Below are 21,968 nucleotides of genomic sequence, written 5' to 3' on the forward strand. Positions count from 1 at the left end.
GGCAGCTTCTAGAAAGAGACACTGAAGGAGAACTGTATTGTAGAGAGGGTGAAGAAGTTGTACAAAGGAGTGGACACCAGGAGGAGTTCTGCCCTACACAGGCTGCCTCCTTCTGAGGCACAGGATCCTGGTAGCCGGAACACCGAGGGAGCAACAGTCCTTTATGCCTTGCTCCAGAGACCGTCAGAACAGCTAATTTCACGTTACCTGCCTGCCCTATACCCAGGAGGCAAGGTGGCACCCCTTAGAGGCTGGGGCATGATAGAGTCCTTGTAAAACACCTCAAGCCACCAGTCATATGGGTTTGTCCTATCCATCTGGGGGACAGAGAAAGAAACATAACATCTACAACATCTGTGAGGACCTTATGAGACGCTAAGCAGTAAGGTACTACAACACCACGGCACTAGAGGAAGGGTACTGATTTCTACCTGGATACGGGGACTCTGAATTTACCTCCAAACCGGCCAAACTCTGCCTACCCTGTGGTCTGGTGCTCTGGACTGTGGATGCTGAAGTCTACAGTAAAAAGGTAAAGAGACTGCAACCTTGTGTCCTCGTTCTTCACTGCACCTCTCACCATCCACCATCCACACACTGGAAAGCCCTGGGGATACACTTCACCTGTGGGAAGGTATACCATCTAGCAACCATAATATCACCCCAGCAGACCCCTTAAGCAGCGTCGGTCACCCTGACCGAATACCACAGGTGGCGTCATGAACATAAACTCTATCCCTTTAAAGACCTTTCCCTTTTACCTGGAGGACGTGTCCATCAGCAGCCGAGAACCACCTACTGATCCTCAATGGAGGGAGGAGACAAAGAAAAAGAAATCGCCCCCGGAGGAGAGAGCGGACAAAAGACCAGGAAGGAGCAGAGATGGCGACCAACGGGTATCCGAAAGAGGATGACCCAATCCAATGCAATCCCCTGCCACCAGGGGAGTACCTAGACTAACCGCCGCTGGAGGCTGTGGACCCCTTGGAGCCGCCAGTGGGAGAGCTGAACCGCCAGTCCCTGGGCAACGGGGTGGTGACGGCGGAGACAAGGAAGCCGGCCCTATGCAGACAGAACGCCCTGAAAGAGTCACGGTCCGGACAACAGCTGACCCCTGTATCCACGTCGGCGGAGCGGACCAGCGTAGGTGGGGACGCATAAAGTGCAGGTACCGAAAGCAACCCTGCCCCAGTGACCGATCCCGCTCCAGCGACCGCTCCTTTCCCAGCCACCGACCATGCTTCAGAGCCTGCTACGATCGCCAAAACCCTGACAGCCCCTTTCCCAGACTATGCCCCGAGAGCTGGACAGAACGGGCCCCATGTCAGAATCCTCCCTTGGGAGGAATATGGGCTGTGCAGAGGGAAGAGGAACGAAAAGTCCGATGTGAAATACAAGACAGCCTCCCAATGAGATGGGGTGTAGTAGTGGTCCTCAATCTTCAAAAAGGGAAGGGCTTTATTCAGGAAATTGGACTACCGGTACAGGTCCATGTCACCAGGGAAGAGGTGGATGGTGATAAGCGTGTGCACTACTGATAGAGGTGCAAAGGTAGGTTCCCACACCTTGTAAATAGAAAGAAAGAACCTTGCACTCAACTTAATGCTTGTGTGATTTTTATTGTAGTACCCAACTTACTTGGGTACTACAATAAAAATCACACAAGCATTAAGTTGAGTGCAAGGTTCTTTCTTTCTATTTACAGGGAAGAGGTGGGACCTCACCTTAAAGAGGGATACTCGGACCAAGATCTATACCCAGGGGATGTTGTAGTTTACACTCATTACTGAAATGGAAACGGCTGGCATGCCTGGGATGTTTGGAGATGCGCATCACTCATAGCGCTACCTAGTGCCCAAGAAACCGTCTCCGGTGCTACAGTAGTTAAACTACCAGCAAACCAACAAACTGACACAACTCCCACTGTGCGTATAACCTCTACCACTGAGGCAACAGCCGCGACCTCCGCTGTAGTTAACACACATACGCAAGCTACGCAAACTTCAGTCGCTGCGCATGACTTGACCATCCATGATCGACGAACTCATGGAATTTACCTGGCACCAGGTGTGATATTGGATCCAACTCTTCCCAGGCCAGAAAGAATCCAGTGCCAAGTGCCGCCATGGAAACCATCTGCATAAATAAGCCCACAAAACTTGAACACTGACTGTATATAGTTCTTTAACTCTTTTTGCTTTAAACCCAACTAGGGTTCATAAAGGGGTCCTCAGTTATAGGAGGATTCCAAGTTCTGCACCCGTCGAGGGTATTTCTTAAAGGGGTCCCATGTTAAAGGGATCCTGTGTTTTGTTGTTGCACAAGTTCATCGTTGCCTGTTCCCTTAAAGACACTGGAGTCATGAACAGTGAGTGGCTCACAAACTTTGCTGTAAATAGTTTACACCTTCTTAAAGGTGCTTCCTACTGGTTTTACAACAGAAGCTTTTACAGAGACTGCTTCTAAAAGACTGCTGCTAATCTTGTTGTGAGAACTGCTTTGTTTTGCAGAGACCTGAAAAAAAACCCGTTGGTGTGGCAGAATTCCGGGTCGGGATACACGCCTTGTAGCCTGCCCAACGCCAACGTTGGGGGTTAATAACGGGTCCCTCGCTTCGTTCTGCTGTTATAATGTTGTAGATTGACTTGAGTATTGATTAGTTGCACTACCTCAGAAAAGAGAACCCCTTGCCCTTGGGGGTGCTCCAGGTTCTTTTAGGCAGCTGCCTAGCACTCTGAAAATGGTGGAGGTCCACAAAGCAGGAGACAGCTATAAGAAGATAGCAAAGCATTTTCAAGTTGCCCTTTCATAAGTTCGAAATGTAATTATGAAATGACAGTTAACAGGAACAGTGGAGGTCAAGATAAGGTCTGGAATGAAAGCTGCTTGTAGGATTTTTAGAAAGGCAAATCAAATGCCCGATTAACTGCAAAAGACCTTCAGAAAGATTTAACATACAATTTACAACAGTTGTGGTAAATTGTTCTATTGTTCAGAGACACCTCGCAAATATGGTCTCCATGGAAGAGTCATCAGAAGAAAACCTCTCTGGCATCCTTACCATAAAACTCAGTGTCAGAAGTATGTAAAGGAACATCTAAACAAACCTGATGCTTTTTGGAAACAAGTCCTGTGGACCAGTGAGGTTAAAATAGAACTCTTTGGCCACGATGATCTAAGGTATATGTGGAGAAAAAAAGGGCACAGAATTTCAGGAAAAAAACATCTTGCCAATCATTAGCTATGGGGGTGGATCAATCATGCTTTGGGTTTGTGCTGCAGCCAATGACATGGTGAACATTTTATGGATATAGGGAAGAATGGATTCAATGAAATTTCAACAAAATTCTTGATGCAAACATAACATTATCTGTAAAAAAGCTGAAGTTAAAAAGAGGATGGCATCTACAAATGGATAATGATCCTAAACACACGTCAAAATCCACAGTAAATTACCTCAAAAGGTGAAGGTTTTACAATGGCCCTTACAGTCCACTGATCTGAACATCATTTAAAATCTATGACTATACCTTAAAATAGCAGTGCATTCAAGATAACCCAGGAATCTCGCAGAACTGGAAGAATTTTTCAAGGAAGAATGGATGAAAATCCCTTAAAAATTTTTGAGACTATTGGTAAGCTACAAAAAGCATTTACAAGTTGTAATACTTTCAAAAGGGAGTGCTACTAGGTACTAATCAAGCAGGGTGCCCACACTTTTGTATCAGCGCATTTTCCTTTTTGTAATTTTTAAAATGTAAAAGATGAAAATATTTTTTTTTGCCTAAAATACAAAGGAAGTGTGGCATTTTGAACTTTGGCTTTTTAGAGATTATTTCATCTTTAACTTGCTTAACTGTTCCCAATAACAGTTAATTTTGATCAGAGGTGCCCTAATGTTTACATGCCAGCATGTAGGTATAACATTAGAGGGCAGAAGGTTCTAGGTGTCTATTTTCTACTGAGTTTATAAAGTCTTTCTAGGAATAGCATACTGTCATAGTGACCTAAACATATAATGTCAAAATGTAAAACCATTAAAACAGAGATTACCATGTAATCTGTACCTGTATTTTAATTAAAAAAAATGTAATTTAGCTATCTGGGTAAATATGCTAATAAACTAGGCTTATAATCCACAGCATAATCCGCATGTATTACCTGTGGAAAATGTATAAAACTCAAAGTCTTCTACATGTATAGAATTTGCTGCATTCATTATGAACCCCATTTACTTTCATTACACTGTACTTGAGTCCAGAACCAAAACACTCCAAGCAAAAAACAAACAAACCTTATTTTCCTTTAAGAATTAACATGTTCTATGAGACACCATACTACAAAAGTTTCCACAAATGTCGGTCATTGATTGCAAAAAATATTTTTTCTAACAAATTCTAAAAAAGTAATTTTTCTAACAAATTCATTCAAGACCCTGGCAAAAATTAGAACAACCCAATGAAAGTCGTAGTATCAAAGCTGTAGTTTAGAATACAAAAGTTTAAGAAGAATTCAACCACAGATAAGATAACCACATAAAAAATGTAAATGTCACAAAACCCAAGAAAAAAATATTTTTTTACATAAGAAAGGTTAAAGCTACAAGAAGATCAGCAACGCTTTACATATCTATCAGAATACTGTAGCAAAAATTATTCAAAAACAGTTCCCACAATCCATCTCTTCTGACCCAGCAGTCTGGACTATAAATTTAGAAACATCCTTAGGGGTGCACGCATGTGGGGGTGCACGCAAGTGCCCCAGAAGCAAAGCGTCATGAAGCTAAGTGTTGTGATACAGCAGTTATTCCATGGCAGTTAGTCAGGGCAGGACTCAGGTAACACACACTCTGCTCTCCATTCTATCCATGTGCTTTATTCCTATCCTCCTGTGTTCCTTGCAATCCACTTTCACCGCCCAATCCCCCCTCCATCACGACTCATATACATCAGCTCCTCTCTCCTTCCCTCTCCCATGTACAGCTCCCATGCACTTGTCACCTTCCTGAAAAACCTCAATCCATCTTGCCCAAACACTCTGCACAAAAAAACTTCATACAATTCCAAAAACTACTTGCTTTTTATTTTCCTACTCCTACTGATTTCAGGGGACATCTCCCCCAACCTTGGTCCACCATCCACCAACCTCAACCCCTACCATACCTCACATCAAAACCTTAATAATCTTACTAATATTAATTGCACTCCTTCATCTCCTTCTTTTAATTGTGCCTTTTGGAATCCACGGTCTGTATGCAACAAGATTCCTTTCATACACAATAACTTTCTGAAAAACTCTCTGAATCTGTCGGCCCTCACGGAAACCTGGATTCAGGATTCTGACACTGTCTCTCCTGCCGCCATTTTCCATGGTGGCTTACAATTCTCACATTCCCCGAGACCCACAAACAGACATGGTGATGGAGTCGGCATACTTCTCTCCCCACAATGCACCTTCCAGGTCATCCCCCAGTTCCTTCACTCTCATTCCCTTCTTTTGAGGTCCACATCATCAGGCTCTTTCGTCCCCTCTCCCTCAAAGTAGCGGTCATATACCGGCCCGCAGGCTTACCCACCCAATTCCTGGACCATTTCTCTGCCTGGCTGCCTCACTTCATGTCCTCAGAACTACCAACCCTTATCCTAGGAGACTTCAACATCCCCACTAACAGCCCCACTTCCACATCTGCATCCCAGCTTCTATCACTAACCACTTCTCTAGGCCTCTCACAGCTCTCAACCTCTGAAACACACAAAGACGGTAACACCCTGGACCTGGTCTTCGCCTGGCTCTGCTCAATCTCCTACCTAGATAACTCACCGCTTCCCCTCTCTGACCACAACATTCTCTCCTTCACACTCACAAATCCTTGCACACCCCAGCACACTCCTACCTACCCTACATTCAGAAATCTACATGCCATTAACCCTCACACACTTTCTGACTCCCTACACTCATCATTGTCCCCAATATCTTCTTTTTCCTGTCCTGATCTGGCTGTACACCACTACAATGACACTCTTAGAAGCACCCTTGACCAAGTAGCACCCCTCACCCTCAGAACCTCCAAACACAGAGTGAAACAGCCCTGGCTCACATCGCAAACCCGATTTCTCCAGCGATGCTCTAGGTGTGCTGAATGCTTATGGAGGAAAACACGCACACCAGAAGACTTCATACACTTCAAACTTATGTTAAGAACCTATAACTCTGCCCTCCACCTCGTCAAACAGACCTACTTCTCCACCCTGATCTCCTCACTATTCAACTACCCCAAGAAACTTTTTGACACCTTTCACTCCCTCCTCAGGCCAAAAGCACAAGCCCCTATCACAGACATTTGTGCTGATCACCTGGCCTCTCACTTTATAGAGAAAATAGACAATATCCGTCAGGAAATCCACTCCCAATTCCCAATCACCAAGTTCAGTGACTCCCATCCGTCCCTGCATTTCCCCTGGCTCACTCTTGACATTCAATCCCATCACAGAAGACAAAGTCTCCAGGCTCCTCTCCTCTTCTCATCCGACTACATGCACCACCGACCCCATTCCCTCATAACTCCTCCAGTCTCTCTCTCCAGTCCTCACAACTTACCTAACTACAATCTTTAATCTCTCCCTCTCCTCTGGCATTTTCCCCTCCTCCTTCAAACACTCTATCATTACTCCATTACTAAAGAAACCCTCCCTCGACCCATCCTGCGCAAACAACCACAGACCAGTCTCCAATCTCGCCTTCATCTCTAAACTCTTGAAGCGCCTGATATACTCCCGCCTTACCCGTTACCTCTCCACTCACTTCCTCCTAGACCCTTCACAGTCTGGTTTCCGCCCCCTACCATCGACAGAAACTGCACTTAACAAAGTGACCAATGACCGTCTGACAGCAAAACGTAACAGTGACCACTCTCTGCTCATTCTTCTCGACCTTTCTGCAGCTTTCGACACTGTTGACCACCCTCTCCTATTCTCTAGGCTCCAGTCACTAGGCATTAAGGACACTGCTCTCTCCTGGTTCTCTTCCTACCTTTCTGACCACTCCTTCAGTGTTCTGTTCTCTGGCTCCACTTCACCTCCTCTTCCTCTCACTGTTGGGGTACCTCAGGGCTCAGTCCTTGGCCCCCTTCTCTTCTCCCTCTACACAGCCCCAATTGGACAGACCATCAGCAGATTTGGCTTTCAGTACCATCTTTATGCTGATGACACACAACTATACACGTCATCCCCTGACCTTACCCCCGCTGTACTACAGAATGCCACTGACTGTCTGTCTGCAGTCTCCAACATCATGTCCGCTCTCTATCTGAAACTCAACATCTCCAAAACTGAACTTCTTCTGCTCCCGCCATCTACAAAACTACCTAAATCTGACATTTCCATCTCCGTGGGTGGCACCATAATAACACCCCAGCAGCAGGCGCGCTGTCTGGGTGTTATGTTTGACTCTGATCTCTCCTTCACCTCCCATATACAATCTCTTGCACGCTCATGCCGCTTACACCTAGAGCACATCTCTAGAATCTGTCCTTTTCTCACCATGGAAACAACAAAAACTCTCACTGTCACCCTGATCCACTCCCGCCTGGACTACTGTAACGCTTTATTAATTGGCCTCCCCCTCACTCAACTTTCCCCTTATCAGTCGATCCTTAATGCGGCAGCCAGGGTTGTCCATCTGGCTAATCGTTACTCAGATGCATCCGCTCTCCGCCAGTCATTACACTGGCTGCCAATTCATTACAGGATACATTTCAAAGTACTTGTTCTCACCCACAAAGCTCTCCACAGTGCGGCACCCCCTTACATCTCCTCCCTCATTTCTGTCTATCGGCCTAACAGACCACTGCGCTCTCCAAATGACTTTCAACTAACCTCTGCACTAATCCGTACCTCCCACTCCCGACTCCAAGACTTCTCCCGTGCTGCGCCAATCCTCTGGAATGCTCTACCCCAAGATATTAGGACCATCCACAATTTGCATAGTTTTAGGCGCTTGCTCAAAACATATTTGTTCAGAGCGGCCTACCACGTTCACTAATCAAAGTCATTTTATGTTTGTCTGTGTGTAGCCCATTCACTATCTCCATCTATCCCCCACCCCCTGAAGATGGCTGGACCATCATTGTAAATACACACCCGTGCTTTGTATCTCCCCCACCTCATTGTAGATTGTAAGCTCTCACGAGTAGGGTCATCTTATTTTGCTTTAATTATTGTATTGTTAACGTTGTTACTTCTGACTGTTGTGTTTGAAACTGTTAAACTGTAAAGTGCTGCGGAATATATTGGCGCTATATAAATAAAGATTATTATTATTATTATTATTAATTATCTCACAGAGAAGTCGTGGTTGACCACAGAAATTAACACATAAACAGGAGCAACTTCTCATGAAAAGGGTTGAAGAAAATCGGCATGCAAGTTCACTGCAGCTTAAGAAATAGAAATCCAAAACAGAGTTAGCGTTTCCTGTACACAATATGGCATACACTGCAGAGTAATGGTATCTATTCCTTTTTTTTGGAAGTGCATTTGAACAGCAAGGTGGATTGCTGTTGAGGGGAAATAGAGAAAAATAAAAAAATCTATAAATCTTCAGCATAGCGAGTGTGAGCGAGCTGAGTGTGACCTGAGCATAAGTGTGAACGGCGGTAAGTGTGACTTGTGATTCAGTGAAGAGGTATTTGGAAAGCCTTTAACACCTTTAACAAATACCTGTGTGAATTGGTGTGAGTTGCTGAATTGGGAGTAGCTATATTCACAAGGGGTTAACTTAGGGTGGGGGCTCATAATTAAGGGGTTATAAGGGGCAGCTGTTTGGGGCTCAAGTCCTTTTTGGAAGTGCATTTGAACAGCAAGGTGGATTGCTGTTGAGGGGAAATAGAGAAAAAAATCTATAAATCTTCAGCATAGCGAGTGTGAGCGAGCTGAGTGTGACCTGAGCGTAAGCGTGAACGGCGGTAAGTGTGACTTGTGATTCAGTGACTTTGGAATCAGGGAGTTTCCAAGGGAGGAATTGCTGTCTGTATTTTATTGATGCTCTGCATTTATTTTTTATTTAACATTTCTGTGTGGTGCAATCCCCATTAGGAAATGTGCTCCACTATTGTTAATGCCATCCAGTGCACATCTTGCCACATGTATGCAACCCTTGATCAGCCGGTCGAGGCTGCATACTGCTGTGGGAGATGTGAGCATGTTGAGCATTTGGAAGCCCAGATTCTGGATCTAAATGTGCAGCTGGCAACACTGAGATCCATTGACAACATGGAAAGGAGTCTTCTGCTCACTGAGCAGACGCTCAATGGGATAGATGAGGGGGGGATGGTAGGATGGAGCTGGAGGACAGTGAAGTAGCAAGCTGGGTGACATTTAGGAAGCAGGGTAGAGGGAAGAGTGCCAGGGAGGCTAGTCCTGATCTGGCGCACCCTAACAAGTTTGCTAAGTTGGCAGATGAGGGGGATGCCAGTACAGCGGTAGCACTGCTGCAGCCAGGCATGTCCTCTGAAAGCCGGAGGAGTGACTGCTCCAGTAAGGAGGGAAATAGGAGAGCAGGGCAGGCCAGACAGGTACTGGTAGTGGGGGACTCAATTATTAGGGGAACAGATAGGGCAATCTGTCACAAAGACAGGGATCGTCGAATGGTGTTCTGCCTACCTGGCGCTCGAGTCCGACACATCGCTGATCGGGTGGACAGATTACTGGGAGGGGCTGGTGAGAACCCAGCGGTCATGGTGCACATTGGCACAAATGACAAAGTTAGAGGTAGGTGGAAGGTCCTTAAAGATGATTTCAGGGAATTAGGCTGCAAGCTGAAAGCAAGGACCTCCAACGTGGTATTTTCTGAAATACTGCCTGTACCACGTGCCACGCCAGAGAGGCAACGGGAGATTAGGGAGGTTAATAAGTGGCTCAAGAATTGGTGTAGGAAGGAGGGGTTTGGGTTCCTGCAGAACTGGGCCAACTTCTCAGTTGGCTACAGGCTCTACGCTAGGGACAGGCTGCACCTCAATGGGGAAAGTGCAGCTGTGCTGGGGGAGAAAATGGCTAGAAGGTTGGAGGAGTGTTTAAACTAGGGATTGGGGGGAGGGTATTCAATTTATAGGAGGGGAAGATAGTGCAGATAGAGACCTGGGCACAAATAAGGAAGTTGGGGGTGGCGGAGGCATGGGAGGTGGGGTTAGAACAGTTAATAATTTAGGAAAGAATAGAGGTACAGAGAGGAACATCAAATGCATGTATACTAATACCAGAAGCCTCGCCAACAAAATGGACAAATTAGAACTAATGTTGTTGGAGCATAATTATGACATGGTGGGGATATCTGAAACATGGCTGGATGAGAGCCATGACCGGGCTGTTAACTTGCAGGGCTATAGCCTGTTCAGAAATGACCGTACAGATAAGCGAGGGGGAGGGGTGTGTCTATATGTAAAATTGTCCTTAAAACCCATCCTGCGTGATAATATAGGTGAATTTAATGAAAATGTAGAGTCCCTGTGGGTGGAGATAAGGGGAGGGGGAAAAAATAATACATTACTGATAGGGGTTTGTTATAAATTTCCAAAAATAATGGAAGCAATGGAGAATATCCTCGTAAAGCAAATAGATGAAGCTATGACTCAAGGAGAAGTCATTATTATGGGGGACTTCAACTACCCTGAAATAGATTGGGGAACAGAAACCTGCAGTTCCAGCAAAGGTAATCGGTTTTTGACAACTATGAGAGATAATTACCTTTCACAACTGGTTCAGGACCCAACAAGAAGGGGGGCACTGCTAGACCTAATATTAACCAACAGGCCAGAACGCATATCAAATATAAGAGTTGGGGGTCACTTGGGGAGTAGTGATGATCACAAAGTAATACGTTTTCGTGTATCCTTTAATAAGATGTGTAGTAGAGGGGTGACAAGGACACTAAACTTCAGGAGGGCAAATTTCCAACGGATGAGAGAGGATCTTGGTGCAATTAACTGGGACGATATCCTGAGACATAAAAATACACAAAGAAAATGGGAGACGTTTATTAGCATCCTGGATAGGACCTGTGCACAGTATATACCGTATGGGAATAAACATACTAGAAATAGGAGGAAACCAATATGGCTAAATAGAGCTGTAAGGGGCGCAATAAGTGACAAAAAGAAAGCATTTAGAGAATTAAAGGAAGTAGGTAGTGAGGAGGCATTAAATAAATACAAAAAATTAAATAAATTCTGTAAAAAGCAAATCAAGGCAGCAAAGATTGAAACAGAGAGACTCATTGCCAGAGAGAGTAAAAATAATCCCAAAATATTCTTTAACTACATAAATGGTAAAAAATTAAAAAATGATAGTGTTGGCCCCCTTAAAAATAGTCTGGGTGAAATGGTGGATGAGGATGAGGAAAAAGCCAATATGCTAAATGACTTTTTTTCATCAGTATTTACAAAAGAAAATCCCATGGCAGCCAATATGACTAGTGATAAAAATTCCCAATTAAATGTCACCTGCTTAACCCAGCAGGAAGTACGGCGGCGTCTAAAAATCAATAAGATTGACAAATCTCCGGGCCCGGATGAGATACATTCTCGAGTACTGCAGGAATTAAGTACAGTCATTGATAAACCATTATTTTTAATCTTTAAAGACTCCATAATAACAGGGTCTGTACCACAGGATTGGCGTATAGCAAATGTGGTGCCAATTTTCAAAAAGGGGACAAAAACTGAACTGGGTAATTATAGGCCAGTATGCTTAACCTCTACTGTGGGTAAAATCCTGGAGGGCTTTCTAAGGGATGCTATACTGGAGTATCTGAGGAGGAATAACCTCATGACCCAGTATCAGCACGGGTTTACTAGGGACCGTTCATGTCAGACTAATTTGATCAGCTTCTATGAAGAGGTAAGTTCCGGACTGGACCAAGGGAGCTCAGTGGATGTAGTGTATATGGACTTTTCAAAAGCTTTTGATACGGTGCCACACAAAAGGTTGTTACATAAAATGAGAATAATGGGGATAGGGGAAAATATGTGTAAGTGGATTGAGAGCTGGCTCAGGGATAGGAAACAAAGGGTGGTTATTAATGGAGCACACTCGGACTGGGTCGCGGTTAGCAGTGGGGTACCACAGGGGTCAGTATTGGGCCCTCTTCTTTTTAACATATTTATTAATGACCTTGTAGGGGGCATTCAGAGTAGAATTTCAATATTTGCAGATGACACTAAACTCTGCAGGGTAATCAATACAGAGGAGGACAATTTTATATTACAGGGTGATTTATGTAAACTAGAAGCTTGGGCTGATAAATGGTAAATGAGCTTTAATGGGGATAAATGTAAGGTCATGCACTTGGGTAGAAGTAATAAGATGTATAACTATGTGCTTAATTCTAAAACTCTGGGCAAAACCGTCAATGAAAAAGACCTGGGTGTATGGGTGGCTGACAAACTCATATTCAGTGGCCAGTGTCAGGCAGCTGCTACAAAGGCAAATAAAATAATGGGATGCATTAAAAGAGGCATAGATGCTCATGAGGAGAACATAATTTAACCTCTATACAAGTCACTAGTTCGACCACACTTAGAATACTGTGCACAGTTCTGGTCTCCGGTGTATAAGAAAGACATAGCTGAACTGGAGCGGGTGCAGAGAAGAGCGACCAAGGTATTAGAGGACTGGGGGGTCTGCAATACCAAGATAGGTTATTACTAGTGTTGAGCATTCCGATACCGCAAGTATCGGGTATCGGCCGATATTTGCTGTATCGGAATTCCGATACCGAGATCCGATACTTTTGTGGTATCGGGTATCGGTATCGAAACAACATTAATGTAAAAATGTGTAAAAGAGAGAATTAAAATAAAAAATATTGCTATACTCACCTCTCCGACGCAGCCTGCACCTTACCGAGGGAAGCGGCAGCGTTCTTTGTTTAAAATTCGCGCTTTTCTTTCCTTACGTGAAGTCCTGGCTTTGTGATTGGTTGCGTCGCAGTCACATGGGCGACGCAACCAATCACAGCAAGCCGTGACGTAATTTCAGGTCCTTAAGGATTTTAAAATTACGTCCCGGCTTTGTGATTGGTTGCGTCGCAGTCACATGGGCGATGCAACCAATCACAAGCCGTGACGTCACGGGAGGCTGGACACGCGCGCATTTTAAAATGCGCGCTTGTCCAACCTCCCGTGACGTCCCGGCTTGTGATTGGTTGCTTCGCGATCAACCAATCACAAGCCGGGAGGCTGGACACGCGCGCATTTTAAAATGCGCGCGTGTCCAGCCTCCCGGCTTGTGATTGGTTGACCGCGAAGCAACCAATCACAAGCCGGGACGTCACGGGAGGTTGGACAAGCGCGCATTTTAAAATGCGCGCGTGTCCAGCCTCCCGGCTTGTGATTGGTTGATCGCGACGCAACCAATCACAAGCCGGGACGTCACGGGAGGCTGGACAAGCGCGCATTTTAAAATGCGCGCGTGTCCAGCCTCCCGGCTTGTGATTGGTTGATCGCGACGCAACCAATCACAAGCCGGGACGTCACGGGAGGCTGGACAAGCACGCATTTTAAAATGCGCGCGTGTCCAGCCTCCCGGCTTGTGATTGGTTGATCGCGACGCAACCAATCACAAGCCGGGACGTCACGGGAGGCTGGACAAGCGCGCATTTTAAAATGCGCGCGTGTCCAGCCTCCCGTGACATCACGGCTTGTGATTGGTTGCGTCGCCCATGTGACTGCGACGCAACCAATCACAAAGCCGGGACGTAATTTTAAAATCCTTAAGGACCTGAAATTACGTCACGGCTTGCTGTGATTGGTTGCGTCGCCCATGTGACTGCGACGCAACCAATCACAAAGCCGGGACTTCACGTTAGGAAAGAAAAGCGCGAATTTTAAACAAAGAACGCTGCCGCTTCCCTCGGTAAGGTGCAGGCTGCGTCGGAGAGATGAGTAGAGCAATATTTTTTATTTTAATTCTCTCTTTTACACATTAATATGGATCCCAGGGCCTGAAGGAGAGTTTCCTCTCCTTCAGACCCTGAGAACCATCAGGAATACCGTCCGATACTTGAGTCCCATTGACTTGTATTGGTATCGGGTATCGGTATCGGATTGGATCCGATATTTTGCCGGTATCGGCCGATACTTTCCGATACCGATACTTTCAAGTATCGGATGGTATCGCTCAACACTAGTTATTACACTTGGGGCTATTTAGTTTGGAAAAACGAAGGCTAAGGGGTGATCTTATGTTAATGTATAAATATATGAGGAGACAGTACAAAGACCTTTCTGATGATCTTTTTAATCGTAGACCTGAGACAGGGACAAGGGGGCATCCTCTACGTCTGGAGGAAAGAAGGTTTAAGCATAATAACAGACGCGGATTCTTTACTGTAAGAGCAGTGAGACTATGGAACTCTCTGCCATATGATGTTGTAATTAGGGTTGAGCGAAACGGGTCGGCAATTTTCAGAAGTCGCCGACTTTTGGCAAAGTCGGGTTTCATGAAACCCGACCCGACCCCTGTGTGGGGTCGGCCATGAAGTCGGCGATCTTCTGAATCTGGAATCGGAATTCCGATACCGATTCCCGATATGTTTAAGATATTGGGAATTGGTATCGGAATTCAGATTTAAGTGTAAAATAAAGAATTAAAATAAAAAATATCGCCATACTTACCCTCTGACGGGCCCTGGTACTAACCGGGAACCTTCCTTCCTTAGAATCAGCCTTCCAGGACCTTGCGGTGACGTCGCGGTGACGTCGCAGCTTGTGAATGGTCACGCGGCCGCCCATGTGACCGCTCGCGCGACCAATCACAAGCCGCGACGTCACCGTGACGTCACCGAAGGTCCTGGAAGGGCTGATTCTTAGGAAGGAAGGCTGCCAGAAAGAAGCAGGGCGTGTCCGAGGGTGAGTATATACCTAATAGGAATATACTCACTCTCGGCTTCGTTCCGGCAGCCTTCCTTCCTAAGAATCAGCCCTTCCAGGACCTTCGGTGACGTCACGGTGACGTCGCGGCTTGTGATTGGTCGCGCGAGCGGTCACATGGGCGGCCGCGCGACCAATCACTAGCCGCGATGTCACCGCGACGTCACCGCAAGGTCCTGGAAGGCTGATTCTAAGGAAGGAAGGTTCCCGGTTAGTACCAGGGCCCGTCAGAGGGTAAGTATAGCGATATTTTTTATTTTAATTCTTTATTTTACACTTAAATATGGATCCCAGGGCCTGAAGGAGAGTTTCCGCTCCTTCAGACCCTGGGAACCATTGGAAACCCAATGCACTGCATTGGGTTTCGAGTTTCGGCCGACCCCGACCCCGACTTTTTTATAGGATCGGCCGATTTCACTCGACCCGACTTTTTCAAAAGTCGGGTCGAGTGAAATTGGCCGATCCTATAAAAGTAAAGGTCGCTCAACCCTAGTTCTAATGAGTGATTCATTACTTAAATTTAAGAGGGGACTGGATACCTTTCTGGAAAAGTATAATGTTACAGGGTATATGCACTAGATTCCTTGATAGGGCGTTGATCCAGGGAACTAATCTGATTGCCGTATGTGGGGTCGGGAAGGAATTTTTTTCCCCAAGGTGGAGCTTACTCTTTGCCACATGGGTTTTTTTTGCCTTCCTCTGGATCAACATGTTAGGGCATGTTAGGTTAGGCTATGGGTTGAACTAGATGGACTTAAAGTCTTCCTTCAACCTTAATAACTATGTAACTATGGGTGTTGTCCATGAAGGTGGCCTCTCCCAAAGCTCATGCACAAAAAAGTCTGCCTACAATTTTCCAGGACCCATTCTGAAAACTATGAAGCCTATCGGGATTCTATACTCGGGAGAGATGACACCAAGATAAATGTTTTTAGAACTTCTGGCTTAAAAACTGGCATCGCAAAGGTTGGGAGTACAAAGAAAAATGCTTGATTCCTACAGTAAAGTATTGTGATGGCAATGTCCTAATGTGGGGCTTCATGAATGCTGCTGGTGTCAGGGAGCTATATTTTATTGATGGTATCAGGAATTCACAGATATACTGCTCTATATTGAAAGAGATACGGGAGTGATTTAAACTTTTATATTTTTTTTATTTTTTTCATATTTTTAAAAACATTCTTTTTTTACTTTTGCCATGCTTAAATAGCCTCCATGGGAGGCTATAAGCTGGCATAGCCTGATCGGCTCTGCTACATAGCAGCGATCATCAGATCGCTGCTATGTAGCTGAAATGCAGGCTTGCTATGAGCGCCGACCACAGGGGGTGCTCACAGCAGGCCGGCATCAGTAACCATAGAGGTCTCAAGGACCTCTATGGTTACCATCCTGATGCATCGCCGACCCCCGATCATATGACGGGGTCGGCGATGCGCTCACTTCCGGCCGCGCGGCCGGAAGCGCCGGTTAAATGCCGCTGTCAGCGTTTGACAGCGGCATTTAACAGGTTAATAGCGGCGGGTGAATTGCGATTTCACTTGCCGCTATTGCGCGCACATGTCAGCTGTACAAAACAGCTGACATGTCGCGACTTTGAAGTGGGCTCAGCGACGGAGCCCACATCAAAGCAGGGGACCCGACATGCGCAGTACTAGTATGGCGCATGTCGGGAAGGGGTTAAGAAAGTTATGTATTGACTTGCGTTCTTATAACCTACACTCACATGTACACCCACATTCGGTTTGGGCGATTAGAATGAACTGGCTTTAGCAATGTAAGTTTAGAAGATATGTTGTCCAATGACATTATCATAATTTTTCTCCTTAAAATTTCTTTAAAAACAGCTATAATGACTATATAGGCCTGCCGAAAAGGTCAATGGGACATCTACTGTACCCCTATGCTTTCCATTTCACAATGAGGGTTTTCTGTACAAATGTCAATTAAGCTTTCTTTCCCCTAGACACAGTCGGCAGCACTGCCCGGAGGCCATGTGGTAACTGTAACCAAGGAGTCAGATAGTCTCTATGCAATCGTCTTTGTCCTGTACATGAGCCCAGTGATGACTTGTTTAGGTTTTTTTTCTACTTTCAGACCATATAACATGAATAATAGACATCTGAAAGGGAGCGGAGATTTTACAAGGGTCAGAACAGCGAAGATGAAGAGTGGAAATATTAGCGACAGGCAGAGAGCGCAATGACATCATATTCTGTACCTGTTCCAGGCGTTGGACATGCTTCACAAGGCTTACTCCAGGCTTTGCCGATATTATATGTGCAGCAGCACATCTTTTTAGTGACATTAAAGGGCAGTTCATTCTCACACATGGTTCCATTGTAGGTCCTGTAACAATAACTCTTCCTCATATCTGTAATAAAAGACAATTTACATATGTCGTAGAAATAAATATTGAAGTTAAGAACAGTTCATAAACTTGTCTTACAACAAATCAAAATAACTATGTTTTAGCTATACTTTTCACTCCTGTAATTCTTTTGGTATGATTTAAGAATTTACATTCTGCTTATGTGTATATATATATATATATATATATATATATATATGGTATATATGTACTGTATATATATATATATATATATATATATATATATATATATATATATATATATATATCTCAATGATCAAGTTCAAATTAATTAAGTAGAACATTTTAGTTAATGGGAATCTGTCAGCAGGTTTTGCTATGTAATCTGAGAGCAGCATAATATGGGGCAAGGGAGCCTGAATACAATGATATGCCACTTGCTGGGCAGCTTGGCACAGTTTTGATAAAATAACTGTTTTCTCTGCTGTAGATGTTGCAGTGCTCAGAATGCTGAGCTCTGTATAACTCCATCCAGACCACTGATTGGCAACTTCCTGTGTCAGCAAGATGCTAATCAGTGGTGGAGCCGGAGTTTCACAGATTAGCCTTATTGCCATGCTCGTGAGACCTAGTAAAGTAGTGATAATCTCCTGCTGATAGACACTGATTGGATTGAAACTACAACACACAGCCCAGTAAGTCATAGTTCCTGGGAATCGGGCTCACTTGTCCTATATTTTGCTGCTCTCAGATTGAATAGCAATAACCTGCTGATACATTTCCTTAAAAGCCATAGAATTATTTAACTTCTGATTACATAGTTGAAGAAATGTATCATTAGTGTCCAAGGATACATAAAGGTACAAAGTGATGCAAATATTACCTAATGTATTAAAGTTTGATAGCATCTTGTCAGACATGGTTTATGACATGGTCTTCCTGAAGTTTATTTCACACATCCACGTTTTACAGTCTGAACAATGTTATATCGGCTGACTGCGGGTCTTCAAATCCAAACTCCCCAACCTCCTATATATATTTGTCTACTGTTAGGGCTGGCAGAATGCACCGAGTATATTTAGATATTATTAGTGGTGCATTCGCAGCCCGGGGTCCACCGTGCAGGAGACCAACCTGCTGCTAGCAAATGGTGGCACAATATGGCGGTAGAAGCAAACTCTGTTACTTCACTGAGTCATACAGAAGGGAAAACGCTGTGCCCTGTTAGCATCACAGGGGAGCACAGCTACCTAACAGAGCAAAAGCAATCAGTAGTCAGGGAGTAGCAAGCACACAATCACCTCCTCTCTGGTGGATCCGGAATTCTAATGGCTTTACGCCAGCCCTGAATTCACCATACAAACTCCTCACCGGAGGTGCCGGTATTCTAGTGGTTTATTTCAGCTGGACCCTGACCACAAGCAGACAAGACCACTGAGAAGCTAAAGCTCATAACATAAGCTGATATGTTGTGAATTTGGTTTCTGGGCTCCCCCGGTGGTTACTGGTGGTACTGAACTTGTGTGCTTCATCTCCTCTGTTCACCTGTTTCCATCAGGATGTGGGAGTTTCTATTTAGCCTTGCTCCTCAGTCATTTCTATGCCGGCCATCAATGTTACCAGAAGCCTTTCTGTTGCATGTTCCTGCTCCTAGACTACTATCAGCTAAGTTGGACTTGTAGTCCTAAGATTGTTTTGCATTTTTGTTCCAGTTCTCTGTTTTTGAATATTTCTGAGGCTGGAAGCTCTTGTGAGCTGAAATTGCCACTCTGGTGTCATGAGTTGATATTAGAGTCTTAAAGTAATTTCAGGATGGTGTTTTGAAAGGGTTTTCAGCTGACTGTGAAGTTCCCTTTTCTGTCTTCCTACTATCTAGTAAGCGGACCTCAATTTACTAAACCTATCTTCATACTTCGTATGTCATTTTCCTCTAAAATCACCGACAATATATGTGGGGGCTACTGTCTGCCTTTTGGGGAAAATTTCTCTAGAGGTAAGCCAGGTCTGTATTTTCCTCTGCTAGGGTCAGTCAGTCCTCCGGCTGGCGCTGGGCGTCTAGGGATAAAACGTAGGCACGCTACCCGGCCACTGTTAGTTGTGCGGTAGGTTTAGCTCACAGTCAGCTCGAGTTCCCATCTTCCAAGAGCTAGTCCTTTTGTATGCTTTACTACGGTCTCTTGCCATTGAGAACCATGACACTGATACTAGCATATGTCCGTGCGGCCATGCAAACCTTTTGCAGCTGCAGCAACTTCAGGACCTTCCTAGAGGACCAATGGGAGCTGCTACAGTACCTGAGCAACTTTAGGACTTTCCTAGAGGACCAATGGGAGCTGCCACAGTACCTGAGCATGTGACTCCTGACCTCCAACGAGAGGTCTTACCCCGGGCATGCTCAAAAGGGGAAAAGCAGGACTTAGTCCCAGAGACGTCTGCTTGCCGCTGACCAGTACTGGCTACAATGGCTGAGCCTGGAAAGACAGCAGTAACCATCCGCACAGTATCAGGCTGAGCCAGACGCTGGGACCGATGTCTCCGCTGAGCAGGCTCCACTGCGGCTGGAGAAGAATGGGAGACCGCAGCGGACATGGTTCGAGATTCCCCCTTGGCAGAGGTGGGAACTCGACCCTAACACCTATTAGTCCTTATACTGTGATCCGTACTCAAGGTGTGAAACATGGATTTGTGAAACTGATTTTATACCACCTCATGGCTGGGGTACAATGGTACAAAAAACCAACAATGGTACATATTTATCATTTATTTGAAACATTTTACTACGCGTTTTGCCAATACTACATTTTCTATGCATAAAAATTGGTAGATCTCCACCAATTACCCTTCTACTTTTTATTCTTATTTTATTTCCCATCTTCAGCTGTGCCCTTAGAAAGCTTCCAGAGATTACCGGTACTTGTAATTAGATACAGTTAAAACACTTACACCTCTAAACTTCAATTTCTTCTTTATTTACATTTTAGTACATTTGGACAAAGACTGATTCATAGCCACTTACCCATACATGTGTGACCACCATTAATCTGCATGTACTCTGGAGGGCATATGCATGTAAAGTTCCCCAAAGTATTGTAACATACTCCTGGACCACAGACTCCGGGACTGGTGACGCATTCATCAATGTCTAAAAGTTAATACAAGACACATTTAATATAAAGAAAAAATATGAGGCGTCAAATAAAAATGACAAGTTCTACACATAAATAAACTTCATGGAAATAAATTATTATTAATGCGGATTTGCAAATAATTCTGTGCAAAAATTGACATTTCATATAATATTGTTTCAGCATTATGTTCACTGTATTGTATATTACAAACTGTAATAAAACATATCAATGAGATGTAAATGTTCCTAAAAGATGCCAAAAGGACTATAAGAAAGATTTCCAGGTTTGACTTCATCAGTCATTTCCAATCATTTACCTTCACATATTCGAGTTTCCTCACTGAGGTAATAACCTTGTGGACATTCACACTGGAAGCTTCCAAATGTATTTATGCAATTACCACCTTGGCAGAGTCCTGGCAATTCTTGGCACTCATCAATATCTAAAGTAATAGAATATGTTTGGATACAATAGTTAAGCCCTGTTAGATTAATGTGAATAAAAGTTGTTTAAATGCTAAACAGGTTATTTTCAATTTTTAGAAAAAGTTGTGTTTTTTCCCCTTTTCCAGGAAGCTCCGATCTTGTCCAGCAGTTATACCGGGCATTGCAGCTGATCCTCTATTTAATTGAATGGATTTGAGCTGCAATACCAGACAGATACCTTGGATATAAAAGTGAAGTTTTCTTTCTCAAGAACAGAAATTCCCCTTTTTCTCTTCTTAAACAATACTTTTGTAAGCCTTACAATGGTTGCCCCACAATCAAAACCTATCAGCTATCCACCAGTGTACCATTTAAACGGGGGCACAAAGGACCCCATTCATGGATTAGTGGGAGAACTTACAGACAGGTAATAGGTTTTGCTGTGTGAAAAAAACTTTACTTTTCTATTTAATAATCTAGTACTAGGAGTCTTATTCAATAATTATCAGATTTTTGTAAAGATAGATTTTTTCTCATTTATCTACGTTTTAAAATATTTCCACATAGTCACTTATTAAATGAAAACGTCTGTAAACTAAGCAAATTGTTTAATAAGACAATTCATTTTCTCATGTTTTCACATTATTGTGCTTTCCCAGTATGTAGTAGAAGATTCTGAGGAATGAGGATAGCCTTAAATTATTTGCACAATGCGCAGTTTCCTTCTGTGTTTTTTGTAAAAAAATAAATAAAAAAAATTAAAGCTATACCATTTACAGATATCCTGACATTCTATGAACTCTTCTGAGCAATGATCAAACACGTGAAATATACGGGCGATGGACTGAATGTTGTCAACTTGCTGCACAGATGAAAGTCCTACATCCAGTACATCAAATATGTAAGTCTATCAGCTATGGGTAATAGATATATTATTCTGCCAAAATGGAAACAGGCATCTCTGAGAACATGGCTGTACTGTGCAGCTTTTTTTGGATCATCTTTTCTTTTCACACTTTTGACAATTGTAATCCAATAAATTTTAGGCTATCAATCATGCTGCGTAGCACTTAGCTCTAGTTTACATGGTCATGAAAGGTTGACAAGGTCCTTGGTCACTGCCTGGTGCGATGTGGAGTGTGGTACCGGGCAATGGTTGGCAG

The 21,968-nt window shown here is 44.1% G+C and overlaps 1 protein-coding gene across 1 annotated transcript in view; it reads right to left on the bottom strand.

Annotated features, from left to right (window-relative positions):
- FBN2 (fibrillin 2) overlaps positions 1-21,968 on the bottom strand; it is a 379,678-nt gene that overhangs the window by 71,231 nt on the left and 286,479 nt on the right. Inside the window, exons 39-41 of the mRNA XM_077291494.1 lie at positions 20,697-20,822; positions 20,269-20,394; positions 17,142-17,294 (exon numbers count right to left, since the gene is read on the bottom strand). Coding sequence (XP_077147609.1) covers positions 17,142-17,294; positions 20,269-20,394; positions 20,697-20,822 — 405 coding nt within the window. The remainder of the gene's footprint in view (positions 1-17,141; positions 17,295-20,268; positions 20,395-20,696; positions 20,823-21,968) is intronic.

The sequence above is a fragment of the Ranitomeya variabilis genome, chromosome 1 (genome assembly GCF_051348905.1).
Source record: "Ranitomeya variabilis isolate aRanVar5 chromosome 1, aRanVar5.hap1, whole genome shotgun sequence".
Taxonomy (NCBI): Eukaryota; Metazoa; Chordata; class Amphibia; order Anura; family Dendrobatidae; genus Ranitomeya; species Ranitomeya variabilis.